This window comes from Vulpes lagopus, chromosome 1, assembly GCF_018345385.1.
Source record: "Vulpes lagopus strain Blue_001 chromosome 1, ASM1834538v1, whole genome shotgun sequence".
Taxonomy (NCBI): domain Eukaryota; kingdom Metazoa; phylum Chordata; class Mammalia; order Carnivora; family Canidae; genus Vulpes; species Vulpes lagopus.
The window spans coordinates 157,249,740-157,265,412 of NC_054824.1; the positions used below are offsets into that span (position 1 = coordinate 157,249,740).

Below are 15,673 nucleotides of genomic sequence, written 5' to 3' on the forward strand. Positions count from 1 at the left end.
AGAGCATATGTCTTGGGACAATTGAAGTGGGGCCAAATGACAGACCATAGAGAGAGCCAGGACTAGCCATTATTCACTGGAGAGTCTCCAACACAGTTTGCTTCCTGGCACCACTTCCAGCACAAGACCAATAGCCACAATAATATCAACAAAATAGTGGCCTCACCATATTCACATTCTGATCCATAGAATCCGGGGAAGCAGGAGCAGGTGTAGTTCCCGATGGTCTCAATGCATTCTCCTTGCTTGCTACAGGACATGTCCTGGCAGGAGGCTGCATGGATACAGAAGGATAAGAATCATGGGCATTCCCGGGAGATGTGAAGAAAAGCTGACTTTTCTTAGCCCCTCTTAGATAAGATCATGCCGGCCACATAGCAGAAAATGACAGTGTCCTTTGGTGTGCCAGCTTGGTCCCTGTGAAGGACATTGTAGGAGCCCACCAGAGCAGTGAATAGCTTCCACTTTAGGCTGAGTTTAGTGTTGCCTAAGGAGGGATTGTTATGTGTGGCACAGAGAGACAAAGAGCCACTCTTAGATGTGTAGACAGAAAAACTCCTCTATGTGGTACAAAACAGATTGTGGCTTTTTAACCAATAATGCTCTTAGAGTTGTATAATTACAGAAGCCCCCATGACAGACAAAGGTTAGGAATCAGATGTGAGGGGTCACATAAATGTGATCAGGATCCTGGCTCTGCTGCCTACTATTATGCGACCTCAGGCAAGCTACTTCTCTGAGGCCAACTGGCCCAAGATCAGGGTCAAAGCCCTTGCACCTTTTGTCCATTTCAAATCTGCACCCAACACCACATGGTGGAGGGGTAGAGGAAGCAAATGAGATGCTTAAGACCTCTTCATGGTACAGGACAACAGTCTGCTGAAGAGATGTTTCACAGGTCCAACTATGCCAGGCTTATGTGTGGGCAATATGACTGGCCAGCCAGGCCCTTCTCAATAGAAGAAGGTCTGAATGCAGAAGGGCTAGGGTTTCTTTCCTGCAAGAGACTTTTTGGGAATGTGTACACTATGCACCTGATGGAGGGTTAACATTAGAATTGATATTATGAAAGCACTGAGAATAATTTTGCTGATGAGGTCAGAACTGGGGGCAAGGTCTGAGGCTAGACTATTTTCTGGTGATGTTCCCTCTGCACTAGGCCTTGACCACACATCGTCCACTTTGGTCCATTACAAAAGGAAACTCATATGTCACATAGAGGATTATACTAGATCTCAACTCTGAGATGCTCTCATTCCATAAGTTATGCAGGTTCTATAGGAAAACATTCCCTGAGGCAGCCAGCAAGTTTGGTGAAGCTGCATGGGAGCACTGGGTAGGGTTCCAAGTAACAGGAAGATGCAGGAGGAGCAGTAGCCAATAGACAGAGGTTTGGTCCACATCTTACATCCTATTCACCTTGACCCTACCAGTGTCTCCCAGCAGCAATACCTGTCTGTCCTATGCTCTGGGAGCACACAAATTCTATTCTGATTATAACTTCCTCAGGATCTCAGAATGTTAGAAATTAGAAAACAGTCAATTGTCTGTATTCTACTCCACGTCAGGGTTTCAGACAGGTTAGTAACTTTCTATAGCTTTGAATACCCAGGAAAAGACATAATGATGATTCACTGAATGAATCTTTTTTGCTAGGCTGTTCTGTGGTCTAGCAAATCCTAAAATTTAGAGCATTGACCCAACTTAATTTATTGTTGCAGTCTACAACTGCAGACAGTTGATGCAGACAGATGATACTCTATTTATCATCTATCTCCCACAGAGAGTTGATGGTTCCCCTATGCCCTTTATGTGTTGGATGGCAAAATGTGACTCAGTGATAGTGGCTGCCTAGAGTGTTGTATTGGTGGAGATGGAAACTGGCTATGTTCAGGCAAAATTGCAATAATTAGCCATATCCACCATTACTGCTGGTTAGAGGAGTGGCATTGTGCATACCAGTGGTTTCTGATCCCTTTTCTTCCTTGTAATTTTTTGCAAGCTTTGTTGGGGAAGATAGTCTTGCAGATATGGATGTTGAAGGTTGAGCAGGGAGGGGAAGCAGAGGCATACTGGAGCATCCACTGGCAACCAAACTAATCTTACAGGCATAGTTTCAGGAAGGCATAACCCAGGGAGTGTAGGGAGCTGACGGGGAGAACAGCAGGATGAGCAAATATTCTGGTAATGTTCATCCTAGCCTATAAAGAACAGGTTGTGATTTTTTTAATTAATAAATTTATTTGTTTGTTCATTTGTTTATAAATTATTTACAAAATGAGACCTAACTACATGACAAAGCATTTATGGATATGTTTTCCCTCAGATAGGAGGCTTGAGTGAGGAGAGAGAGAAGTAGAGGGAAAGCGGAGGAAGACTTCTGAGGGGATGTATTTATCATTTAAAGAGTTTAGAACATATGTAGCAGAGTGTGGCATCTGTAAGATGATTTATGAAAGAAGAGGCTCAGAGGACTCAGGACTATCTTGCCCGGGACGGTCAAGTCTCTCCCTAGCCACAGTGTTTGGGTGCTACATGGGGCAGAAAGAGTGCCTCTACATGAGAATCCACATCAGAAAGATGGAACTGGTTCTGGCACAGGTGCATGACTATATGAAGACCAAGCTTCCATGCATGTCTGCTTACTCAGGAACTGCTTACTTTGGTGAGAAGCAAATGCACTCCCAGTTACCTCTTTCTTCCCTTTCCTCACACCTCCAGCCCCTCCCAAAGTCCAGCACACCTGAATACATGCTGTTGTTGAAGGGAATCTATAAAGCATTTGTGATTGTTGGTCATGTTTTCACCTTGTCTTATGAGAACGTAGAGCAAAGAGTACAGTAGCATATGTGGTTAATAAGCACCAACTTCGGATCATGAGTTTGAAACCAACTCCACCATCAGTCTACGTATAGCTCCTCCACCATCAAGTAGTTTAGAACCTTGAGCAGATTCCTTACTAGCCTGAGCCTTTGTCTCATCAGTGAAATGAGAGTACTAGAGGACCTGATTGATGAGGGTTCTCATGAGGACTAAATGAAACTAACACGAAATAGACTCATGACCCACAAATTAATAACAATACCTGCAACATACTGATGTGCAGTAGGTGTGAGTTAGAGCTGTGTCTCCTGGGGGCGGGGCCAACCTACCTTTCAACTTATACCATCTCTTATACTACAGCAGAGTGGTGCAAAAAAAGCTCAGGACATAAATTTTAGGAGACTAAAACTTCCTGAGAGTCTATTTCATCTGTTACAAAACGAGGAAGGTGGATCAGATTATCATAAAAATGTCCTTTTAGTTTCAAAAATCCAGTTTTCTCTAATTCTGATCTTATATCCTTTCAGGTCGTCAACAGTGCTGATTATTATAGTTTATCCCTTTTCTCACTTCCCTGGATTTGTGACTCAATGTTAATGACTCAGTGGTTAGATCAATGAACGAGGGGAGGCATTTTTTTTTTTAAACAGACAAACTTCAGAATAGAGAAGATCCTACCTGTATAGCATAGAGCCCGCTTCCTTTTCCAGCAGGGTTCATCATTCCACTTGCCAGGGGCCGACAAGCTCTTGATGTAGATCTCCACACAGTCCTGATTGTTCTTTTTGTTGTTGGGCTCATTGTCAGCCCAGTTCTCGGCCTCTTCGGTGAGAGGCTTTTTGGTTCCCACCCAGGTCCATTTATCATTGATCTTTCGGATCCCAATCCAGTAGTAGGAATTGTAGTAAGGTATGACATCATTGAGGTAAGCAATTTCTTTTTTATTCTGGATGGCCACTAAATCTGTGTAGTGCTTCTGGCAGAAAATCCGGGAATAATTCCATGAATACGCTTTCGTGCTGTAATTATAGGTCCATCCTGCCACTTCTTTCTGCTTTATTAATTCTGGGTGAAGGAGAGTGAATGCCAGGTTAACATCCCTAACCAGAAGGATTTTATGAGCAAAAACACACTTCTAAGTAGTCAGATGAGTTTCTGACTGGAAGAAAAATACCTAAAACATGACTATTTTATGTCTAGTCTGGTTGTTTTAAGGAAGAAGAGTAGTTTCCATCTTTTACCTAAAAAAATACACATGAAGTCAGAATAGGAAATTGTATTCTGAGGATCCTTAGTATTAAAGATTTGGAATCATGTGATAACAGAGTTGGGTCATCTAATCTTCTCCTCCTTTCATAAATGGAAGAGACATATTGAGGAATTTGCCCAATTTAAATGACACATAAAATGTCTTGGTGGCTGCTCTAAGTCTCCAGGGTCTACCTCTTCATATGGAAAATAAGACGCTTGGTGATCTGGAGCTTACCTGCTGGCCCAGATTCATCACCTGCCACATTTACCTTCTTAGCAAAACAGACTCCCACTTCTGTGCCTTTGCAATGTTCTTTCTGCTATTCTGGCTGCTGTCCCCACTTATGCCTAGTAAACTTTTCCTCCCCCTACTTTCCCTGACTTGCCCAGGTAGGCTTGCTCCTCTTCCTCCAGGCTCCCACCGCACCTCATCTCTGCCTCCACCTCCCTTATAACTGGGCCCTAGAATGTCTCTTCCCGTGACATGGTCCACACCTGCTGGATTGTGAATCCTGAGAGTGGTCTGTTTTTATCTCTGGGTCCTTCACACCAAGCACAGAGCTGGGCACTTCACTGGTGTTCAGTAAAGACTTGTTGAGTGAAACACAGCATGTTTGTGGCAGAGGCAGCTTACAAATCAAATCTCCTGGTCTGCAATCTTACACTCATTCCATCTCTCTTGACTGTCTCTCTTTGATAAATTATGCTATGTCCTCCTCCTGCTCACTCACTTGTTAAAATAAGGCTTACAACAAGCCTTTTGAAGAAATGTTTGTCACATCAGATGAAATAAAGTATGTGCCCTTCAAAAGTGTAAGGGGCACTCTGATGAAAGATATTGTTTTTGTAGCCAGTGGGAACTCATCCAGGCCAGAAAAGGCCAGATCCCACGTGAAGAAGTGTACAATGCAAGCAATCAGACCTGGAAGTGGCTCTCTTTCCTGTTTATAGTCTTTTTTGTTCCTATTCACCCCTGTCCTCTGCTGCCCATATGAAGGTTATTTGTTCCTCCTTCACTGATACCTCTATTGCACTATTTTGCCCTAAGACTATTATTTTGGTGCCACCAGGGCTGCATTATTGACTTTCACAGAGCCTAGGTAGTTTTGCCTTTTTCAGCTGCTTCCTCCATAATAAAAATCTTGAAAGCTGGAACACCTGGATGGCTCAGCGATTGTCTGCATTCTGCTCAGAGCAGGATCCCAAGGTCTGGAATCGAGTTCAGCATTGGGCTTCTTGTGGGGAGCCTGCTTCTCTCTCTGCCTGTATCTCTGCCTCATTCTCTCTGCGTCTCTCATGAATAAATAAATAAAATCTTTTAAAAAAATAAAATCTTAAAAACTGTGTTTTACAGTTGCATTGGTATAAATATATATCCAGGACAGCCTGGGTGGCTCAGCATTTTAGCGCCGCCTTCAGCCCAGGGCCTGATCCTGGAGACCCGGGATCGAGTCCCACATCGGGCTCCCTGCATGGAGCATGCTTCTCTCTCTGCCTGTGTCTCTGCCTCTCTCTCTCTCTCTCTCTCTCTCTCTCTCTCTCTGTGTCTCTCATGAATAAATAAATAAAATCTTTAAAATATATATATGTATATATTCATTCATATTGTATAAGACATTTTTGTGGGTCCTTATCAGTAGTGTTGGCCAGTGCCTGCTGTGCCTAATGGATAATGGACCCTGGAGATGTCCATTTCAGTTTGTCTACAGTCTTTCCAGCACTAGGATGGTGTTGGGTGCATTTTTTTTTCTGGGCATCTGGGCGGGGACAGTATCCCCATGTCTCATAATGACTGGCTACTATCCTTAACTTCTCCTACTTGGAGAAGTTCCCCTAATTACTCAGGCCCAGATGATAGGTTAAAATTAAGTTTACCAAAAATCAGGACACTGAAGCAAAGGAGTTTGGCACTTGTGAAGATCACTCTCTGAAATCTCCAGTTCCTAATGGCTTTTAGGCAGCTGGCCTGAAACAAGAAAAGAAAACTTCCTTTTAGTATCCATGTGAAATCGATGTGGCCAAAAAAATTCTTGTTAACAATCATTATACTGAGTTAGAATCCTCCCTGTTTCCATCAAGGTGGAGGTTCAAGCCCTCTGCTTCCTGCTTGCTTCTTACTGCTCTGCTTCTGAGTCTGTATTCTTTTTTTTTTTATATATAAATTTTTGTTATTGGTGTTCAATTTGCCAACATATAGAATAAAACCCAGTGCTCATCCTATCAAGTGCCCCCCTCAGTGCCCATCACCCAGTCACCCCCACCCCCCGGCCTACCTCCCCTTCCACCACCCCTCGTTTGTTTCCCAGAGTTAGGAGTCTCTCATGTTCTGTCTCCCTTTCTGATATTCTGAACCAAGGCTGAGGACAGAATTTGTTTTTTCTTTCATTTGACAAATATTTACCAAGTAACTACTTGGTGCAACCAATATTTTCCATTTATGAAACAATTTGTAATACACACATCAGAAAAATATTGTCATTATTATTATGCAGTAATCTCCCCTGAAGAACTAGTATGCCATACTCCAAAATACTAGGAAGTTGCATGCAAACTCCCTGGCTGACCTATACTTTGATGCATAGGGCATCAATGAATTGTGCTGTGCTATATCATCTATCCTATATTACTGATCTATGTTTTGCCTTCCTGCTTGATAATTTCAGCCTGTGTCCACAATACTATTCAATATTTAATATATATGCATAGTACATATATATTTTAATATATATAATAAACTTGTTCCCCTCGGATCAATTATAAGTATTATTTCTAATAAGTTCCCTTCTGTTGGGATTTCATCAAATATCTTAATATTTAAAAAATATTTTTAGAAAAGTTCTGGGAATGCTCATCTTGTCCAACTCTCTCATGTTGCACATGAAAGTCCTGAAGGTTGGGGAATCTAAAATCACATATACTTTCAGAAAATTGAATCTTTCAAATTTTCAAATTTCAAAATTGAATCTTACCTTTTTTGTAAAGAAGATTTAGTGATCAATTAGAGACTTTAAGCTTAAAATTGCATTATATTAGATTAAAATTCTATAGAGGAAGTGGAAAAGAGATAGGAATTAAAGGAAAGAAAACAAATAATAACTATAACTATAATAACAAATAATAAAAGTTCCTATGATCCAAAACTTGTTTAATATTTTTTCTTAAGTGATGAGGGTCATTAGATCACTACAGTATTTAATTCCACAGGAATAAATTTTGAGAAGTGATGTGACATTTACTTATGTTAAAAGGCTAAACTTGGGGATCCCTGGGTGGCGCAGCAGTTTAGTGCCTGCCTTTGGCCCAGGGCGCGATCCTGGAGACCCGGAATCGAGTCCCACGTCGGGCTCCCGGTGCATGGAGCCTGCTTCTCCCTCTGCCTGTGTCTCTGCCTCTCTCTCTCTCTCTCTCTCTCTCTCTCTGTGACTATCATAAATAAAAATTAAAAAAAGGCTAAACTTTACAATGTATGGAACATCCCATCTTTTATTCATTTTAAAACCTAGACGGCAAAAAAAAAAAAAAAGTTAGCTTTCCACTTAGAAAGGTGTGAGACTTTACATAATTTTCCAGAATTCTTTCAGAGGCAATACTTTTGCTGCTGAAGAACACAATAACATAGATTTCATGAAGGGGATCCCAGTATTTACCTTTGAACCTGCACTGGGTTTCTTCACCAGTAGACTAGAGGAGAGGTGTAGTGTTTGTAATCTAGGGGTGCTCTCCCTGTCCCCTTTGGAAGTGTTTGTCTCCTTGTACATTTCTCCCTGGAACACTTCTAGGAGGTTCTCTGGCTTTAGGGTGAGCCCAAGGAAGTGTGTGGGAGGCTGATCAGGGGAGGCTGCTGTCTCCCTATCAGTGCCCAACTCCAGCCACTATCCCAAAAGAGCTGTTTTATATTTTACCTAGTATAAAATTTGAAATATGGTTTAAACAGAATTGAGAGACAGCTTTTAAAATTTCAAGGTTTTCTTTTTTTAAAGGTCTTATTTCTTTGAGACCAAGAGAGAGAAAGAATGAGAGAGAGAGAGAGAGAGAGAGAGCGCACACAGGCAGGGAGAGGGGCAGAGGGAGGGGGAGAAGCAGACTCTCTGCTGAGCAGGGAGCCTGATGTGGGGCTTGATCCCAGGATCCTGGGATCATGACCTGAAACGAAGGCATGCTTAACCAAGTGAGCTACCCAGGTGCCCCAAATCCAAGGTTTTCAAGGTGGATGTTGGGTTAATAGAGTGATTCTTATTCTTGCAGGACTTTTTGATTCCTTTGAAAGTCTGAACAAAGCTATAGTCAGGACGGACCACAAGTTCAAATCTTTGTGAACTGTAAGGCAACAGAGTAAGTCACTGGCAAAGAACAAGGGTTTTGTGTATGGGCATGGAAGATGCATGATGCCTAATAATCTTCCTCTGAGGGGCCCTTTTCCTCTGAAACCTCCTTGGGGTGGGCAGGCTTTCTCACATCTGCTCCTGTTCTACAGTGTCATCTTCAAGTCTAAGATCCTGGAGATTTAAGGACTGTTCCCCGATATTACAAAGCCAGTTAAGTGTTGAAACAAGAGGAAATGTCTCTAAGAGAAATGGCCACGTGCTTTGCTAATCTTTAATGTTTTCTGGCAGTCAACTTCAAACTGGAAGCCACTGGGAAAAAGTCTGAGACTGGGTCATTAGAATCACATCCTGAACCTGTGTAAACCTTCATTAAAGCTGCTTCACACTGTGGTTATCTTTAATTTTACTTTTCCTAAGAATTAAAAGTATGAGGTGAAGAGAAGGGCAGAGAGAAAGTGGAAGACCAAGTGTTTTTTCCCTCACTCTCACTTTGCTCGGGATGACCTATGGATGCCAGCAGGAGTCCCATAGCTGCCAGCATTGTGGGTGGTGTACAGTTGGCAGAAATGGTACCATGGAAAGGGGTTCAGTCTCCTGCCCATGTTGTAGACCACAGCTGTGCACTTTTAGAGGCAGAATTGATAATGTCCCTCCTTGGATCGTTTGCCTTCTGCCCTGATACTGGTTTCTCTCCTTTCTCTACAGTTTAGCTTCCTTAACTTCCTTGGCACCCTTTACTCTCCAGCCTTCTCCCATCACCAGCCCACAAAAGTGCTTTTGCTAACTTTACCACTGAAATCCCAATTATCAAACCCAATGAACACTTTCCCTTCTTATCTTCCTTGACCTTTATGCAGCAATAAATACTAGTGACTACTTCCTCTTATTTAAAATGCTTCCATTGGTTCTTCTTTTGACTCTTCTCTGACATCTTGAGCAATTTTGATGAGTCTTCCTTTGAATCTACCTCAACCTTCTGCTTTCACTTGTAGAGATAGAGATTTCCCTGGGTTCCTGACTCCATGACCCTATTTTTTTTTATCACTCTTCTGCTTTCCAGAGGTCTTCTTCTGGCCATCCGTTTGCCAAATGGCCCTCAGGCATCATCTCCATTCCTGACTATCTTCCTGAGCATGCCATCTGCAATCTAAATGCAAAGCAAGCAAATGAGCATACAGCCGGAGGATGCTGCTGGTGGAGGCTTTTCAAGGGCCAGATGACTTATGTCAGAATCTCAGCTATAGTAGAGAGCAGAAGTTAATGCTTAATAAATATTGTATGAATGAATGAAAAATAAATGAAAGAACTATGGCAGAGGAATGACTAGAAGTAAGAGAAGTGTGTGCTGAGTAGGAAAATATAAAGATATGTGATGATTATTGCTCAGTATTTAAGGGTTATAGCAGTGGTTGTATCAAATTTAAAAATGTATTATGATTAAGCAGAAGAGCATAAGAAAGCTGTGCAAAAAAAAATGATCTTGGTACTATGTCTCATTCTCTTTGCGTGTGAGAGAGACAAGGGACATGATGGCTCACACCCTGTGTGAAGAAACAAATGAGCTGATTCACTCTCTTAAACCGTGCAGGTGAGATAGAGGGAATACGTGAAGAAGTGGGGAAACCAAGGATTGTTATAATAGGTGTTGTGTTTCAGGAAAGCTTGTGGGGCATCAAATAGTAGCAGCACCTCAAAGTTAGGGATGAGAAAGCAAATTTCGGTCTAACCCTCTGGAGTGAGTGTGACTCTCAGAAAGGCTCTAGCAGGGCAGCCTGGGTGGCTCAGTGGTTTAGCACCTCCTTCAGCCCAGGGCCTGATCCTGGGGATCTGGGATCGAGTCCCATGTCGGGCTCTCTGCGTGGAGCCTGCTTCTCCCTCAGCCTATGTCTCTGCTTCTCTCTCTGTGTGTGTCTCTCATGAATGAATAAATAAAATTAAAAAAAAAAGGCTCTAGCACTAAAGGGTGATCATATAAGGAGTTTACAGACAGTTTCATTGACCTGAGTCCTATGACCCTGAAGTCCTTCATCAAGTGGGCTGTGTAGGGAAGACCAAGGATCTCTCTCTTTTGTCCGAACCCTTCACATCAACTTGTCATCAAAACCTATTGACTTTACCTTCTGACCAGATAGCTAGTCATTCTCCAGATTTACACTTACCGCTAAAGTACTAGTGCAGACATCATTCTTTCTTTCCTGCATATATTTTAATTAGCCTCTTATCCTCAAGTTACCCATTTTCAATTCTTTCTCTAGAATGAAGTCAGAATGATATTCCTAACACAAAAGCCTGATCATATCACTTTACTATTTAAAATCCATCAGGTGTTCCTACTCCTTGAGCAATAAACACAAACTCTTCAAGATGAAGAACTCTTTAAGACCCTTTGAAATGTGGATTCTTCCTTTTGCCTATCTCATCTCTTGCCATTAATTTTCAATTTATTCACTGCTTCCATACAATTCTACAATGTATTTATAACAAAACATTTTGTAGTTTCCAGAATGCGCTATATGTGCCCTATGTTCTCCTTTTATGTGTTCCTAGCTCTGTAAATCCAAAAATCTCCTCCTGAAAGGAGACTTCTCTATCACCAATCCTGCCCTCCCCCACTGTCCCCACCAAGACGGGTGCTCCCTGTTATTGCTTGTTCTTTCCCATTGCTTATTTCAGTAACTATTGATTTATCAATTGCCTACAACGTGTTGGATACTCTTTGAAGTACTGGAGTTACAATGATGAAAACAGAAATCATTCCTGTCCTTGTGTAATATACAGTCTGTTGAGGAAGACAATGAAATGCCAATAAATACAAGCAGTTCATAACAAATAAACCTGGAAGCTAGTGATAAGTGCTAGGTAGGGAATCAAAGTGGGGTTATGTGGTAGAGGGAATGCATGGTTACCTTAAGCAGGGAGCTAAAGGCAGATCTCTCTGAGGAGGTCATTTTGAACTGAAAGCAGAATGGCCAGAAAAAGCCAGCCAGGGAGAAGCAGGAAGAAGAGAATTAAAGACAAAAGGAAAATCCAATGTGAAGGCTTTGGGTGGTAGCAAAGTGTGGAGTGTTCACAGAACATGAAGCCATTAGTGTGTCTGGAATGGAATGAGCAGTGGGAGGAAGAGCATGAGATGAAGCTGGTGACAGATCACTCCAGGGCTTTGAGAACTAAAACAAGGGGATGAGATTTTGTTCTAAGTGCAAAGAGGAGTCAGAGGCTGGGGGGTGTGGATTTTAGTAGAGGCAATGATGTGGTCTGATTGATGTTAAAGACTGGGAGGTCCTAGAGGTTAATTGAAAAGGTAGGTTTGATGAGGGAGCAAAAGGGAAACTGAGGGCACAGCACAAGTTAACACCTGGCACCCCGCATCCCTCCTGGTGGGATATGTGTGACATTCCTCAGACACTCCTGGCTACCCAAGAACAAAGGGAAGGGAGAAACAAAGGGTTATCTGAGATCACAGTCCTGCAGGACAGGAGTCTCCATCAGTTTGCGACTGTCCTAATGATTTACAAGAATAAAACAATCTCCAGAAAGCTATAGATTCAATTTCCTGGAACCCTAACATCACCCTTACCTCCATAGGGTAGAAAATTTTTTATAATCAATCATTCCTCACAACCCCAGTGCAGCTCTTTCTGCCCATGGGTCCTGTCCCTGTGCTATAATAAAAACACCCTTTTTGCAGTGAAAATATCTCAAGAATTCTTTCTTGGCCACAGGCTCTGAACACCCCCACTCCAAACCACATCAGGTTAGGGCTGGATTTTGTGAGTCTGACATAATATGTCACAAAAGAGATCTAATTTTCAGGGCTTTGAACAGAGAAGCATCCTGAACAGATGCACCTGACAGTGATGGTTTTGATGAATTAGTGGCAGAGAGGCTGTGCTGTGAAAAGGGAAGGCTACTGTACTAGTCTCAGCAGGAGTGAAAGGTGTTCTGGCTTGGGTCGGGATCAATGGGAATGCAAAGCAGGGAAGTAGATGTGAGAGTTCTGGAGGAGACAGAACTATACAAATAGCTGGTAGCAGAGTCCAGGTTTCACAAGGCATTAGAACTGCCACAAACTTCCCTGAAGTTTCTGGATGGTAGTGGTGGTGGCATAGCACAGATGTTAGTAGTTCCAATAATTTAAAGGTAGAAAATGAAACACAGCAAGAGAGAGACAGAGAGAGATCTCTAGAAATAAAGACAGGAAGGAGCCCAGGACATTAACACAAAGAATCAAAGCACATATTTACATTAGACTACCAATCGCCATTATTTAGGTTGAAATACTAGTATTAAAAATAAAGTGGCATGTCTAGTTTTCAAAAGTCCATTAGAGCATGACTGAGCTATATATCCCTACAAATATAGAGGGATCATTTTATATTTGACTTGATAAAATTTCTGTTTGCTTTTCAAAGAAGTGAGACACCTAGAAGACAATGTAATAAATGTCGTTCATGAAACCACCATGTGCCTACTTTCCAGGATTGATTCAGGCTCTTTTCTCAGTGTTGCCCATTATGCAGTAGGTCATTTTGACTTTTGAAGATTTGATTAATAAGCTTCCACCTACAGAATTCTGAAGCTACATATTCTAAGAGCCAATAGCCAGCCCGAAGAGTGGGAACTGTGTAGCTACATTTCAAAAAACAGGTCATGGAAGGAAGAGTAAGAACTAGAAGCCACAGACCTAAAGTAGTTACGGTATAAATGGAAGAGAATCCACACTTGTTAAGGTATGAATGGAAGAGAATCTACATCTGCTTCTTAATCCACGAAAACTCTAACATCAGAACACTTTAGCTGCAAGTTCCCAGTCAAGAGTTCTCTCTCTGAGATTCCTCTGATTGAAAACACTCCACCAGAGAATCCTTAATCTCTTTCTTCAGGTCCTGGAGGTTAATTGAAACCACTCTGACCTTGAAGCCAGATTTACATACAGAGGGTTGAGGTTCCTGAGTCCCAAGAGCCAAATGTACTCGGGGGCAAAGGAAGAGGTCCTACTTTTGGAATATGGTAACAGTTCTAGAGCTGGAGTCCTCAGCACTAGATTGCAGAGTTCCAGCCTAGCTTCAAGATACTAGTGGAGGAGCTTCTAAAAAGAAAGCACAGGAGGCAATAGAGTAGAGTTCTTAACCCAAAACCCATGTGGGGGCTGGGGAACCCCCTGTACTTGTCTAGAAAGCTTAGTGTTTATGTGGACATTTGCATTTTCATCTGGGATGAAGAGCTGTACTTTCACTAGAACCTCAAAGAACTCCATGATCCAATGGGTCAATATACTTCTGAAATAGAGGAGGATCCCAAATTAAATAGAAGGAAGAGATGACTAACTCCTGGTCCATGTAAGTTGACCAACACAATATGATATGCAAAAGATGGAACAAAAGCAATCCACATTCTTATGTCATTGGAGTTCAAACTCAGGAGACTCAAACTCATTCCTGTTCTCTTCAGAGTCTTCTCTTTTATCCCCAATAAAGAAAATCCCCACTGCAAATATTTGAAAAGTGTATGTAAAGTAAAAAGGTGGCGTGAATCACGTAGGAGTGCTACTTTCTTCTGGCATCTAGAAAGGGACTAAAAAACAGAGACAGTTGGTTTCTTGTTAGCCACAGATTGCAGGATTTTGGACTTTGGGAGCCTGAGACTGTGGGAGATACTCCTGGTAAGTCGGGAGTAAAACCGTGTGTCTTATCTGTTAATGAGTTCAAGAATGTCTAGTTTTCCTGGGATCTTCCCTGGATCCTAAACCCCACAATGTTTTTCTTTTTCACAACAATAATAACTGGCATTTACTAAGCAGTTCCCATGTGTCAGCCTCAGATTTAAATTCTTTTCAGTGCAAACTTATTTAATCTTCACAATGACACTGTGGGGTGCTAGAATTATATCTATTTTACAGATAAAGAAACTGAGTCACTAACAGGACAGAGACTTAAGGCAGAAATGGAAGCCATATAGAGATACTCCACATGAGTCCCAGTGGACTTCTAGGGCTTAGAGAAGGAACCAGAAAGGCTGGCATGAGAACACATGCAATCATAGGTTGTCCCAGGGCACCTATTCAACTTTGCCTTCAAGCCAGAGAGAAGAGCGATCCTAAGAAGGAGTTCAAGGTTTTACCAAGATCTGCGCCATGAGAGTTTCTGTAAACTCTAATAGGAAAAACAGCGGCAGTGGAGTCAGAGGATAGAAGTCTAGATCCAGACCATGTCAAGCCTAGCAGTGAGGCCATAGGTAAAATGCCTGGTCTCTATAAGGCTTAGTGGAACGTGGAAATGGCAACCTCAACACCCAAGGATATTGACCAAGGAGGGTCAATGTGGACAGCAGGCTTAGAGATGCTCACACTCTAAAGAGCTGTTCAACATAAAATACCATGACTACTACCGTTCCTCCTCACTTTCTGATCCTTTACCTGCCTGACTCAGCCTCCATGCCACATCTCATCCAGTTCCCAGAGTACAGAGAAATGAACTTACCATCTCCTCTGAGCCTCGGCTTCCTTTCAGCCGTCTGCCCAACCCAGACTTCTTATAGTCTTGCTGCCTCCCCTCAGTGTCAAGCTGTTTAGAAAAGCAACTTCCTAGTTCAGCAAGTTCCAGAAATTCACCGCAGCCCTTCCCACGAAGTTGGATGTTGATAACACAAGAGCAGTTGATAATACTTAGTAGCAATGGTCACCAGGAGGGCAGAAGGTCACCTACTTCCATGGGAGATGGTCTGGAGACAGGGGCAAGTGTGAATCACTCCTGGACATCCCGGGCTGTGCAGTGCAGGAATCATGCCCACACCCCCAGGAGTCAAATTTCCTCTAATTATGATACAAGCCTCAGTTTAAGGTCGTACATTTGGAAAATATGTTTTGTCTTAATCATAATGCCCAGTGCAAATTTTCCAGTTATTGTGAAGTCTCAGTCAATGTTAACAATTCCAGCAGCCTTCTCAGGCAAGGGAGCAAAAATAATAATACAAAAAAATAAGGTAGGGAAGAAAAAAGCCACTAAGAAAATCCTGACAATGAGGGGTGATTGCTGGAAACAGTCTTAAAATGAAATATAACAAACATGGGTCATTATTAGAAAAATTTCTCAGATGGATCTGAGGGAAGGTGCTCTGTAGATGGTAGGTCCATATTGATAGTGTGTTTTAAGGTGCATAATGTTAAGTTTTAGAGAGTCTGAGGGAAGTAGAGAAGGATTTCTGGGAAGCTAAATGGCAGAAAAACACTTGACTTTGTTGAAAAGCTGTTCAGGCTGAATATCTGAACAAATATT

At 42.1% G+C, this 15,673-nt stretch overlaps 1 protein-coding gene across 3 annotated transcripts in view; it reads right to left on the reverse strand.

Annotated features, from left to right (window-relative positions):
* LOC121489576 (selectin P) overlaps positions 1–15,142 on the reverse strand; it is a 39,266-nt gene extending 24,124 nt beyond the window's left edge. For all 3 annotated transcript variants that reach the window (XM_041752782.1, XM_041752772.1, XM_041752763.1), the window contains exons 1-4: positions 14,879–15,142; positions 5,950–6,040; positions 3,502–3,888; positions 167–274 (exon numbers count right to left, since the gene is read on the reverse strand). In XM_041752782.1, the coding sequence (XP_041608716.1) occupies positions 167–274; positions 3,502–3,888; positions 5,950–6,040; positions 14,879–14,881 (589 nt within the window). In that variant the 5' untranslated portion in view covers positions 14,882–15,142. The remainder of the gene's footprint in view (positions 1–166; positions 275–3,501; positions 3,889–5,949; positions 6,041–14,878) is intronic.
* Between the last annotated feature and the right edge of the window lie 531 nt (positions 15,143–15,673).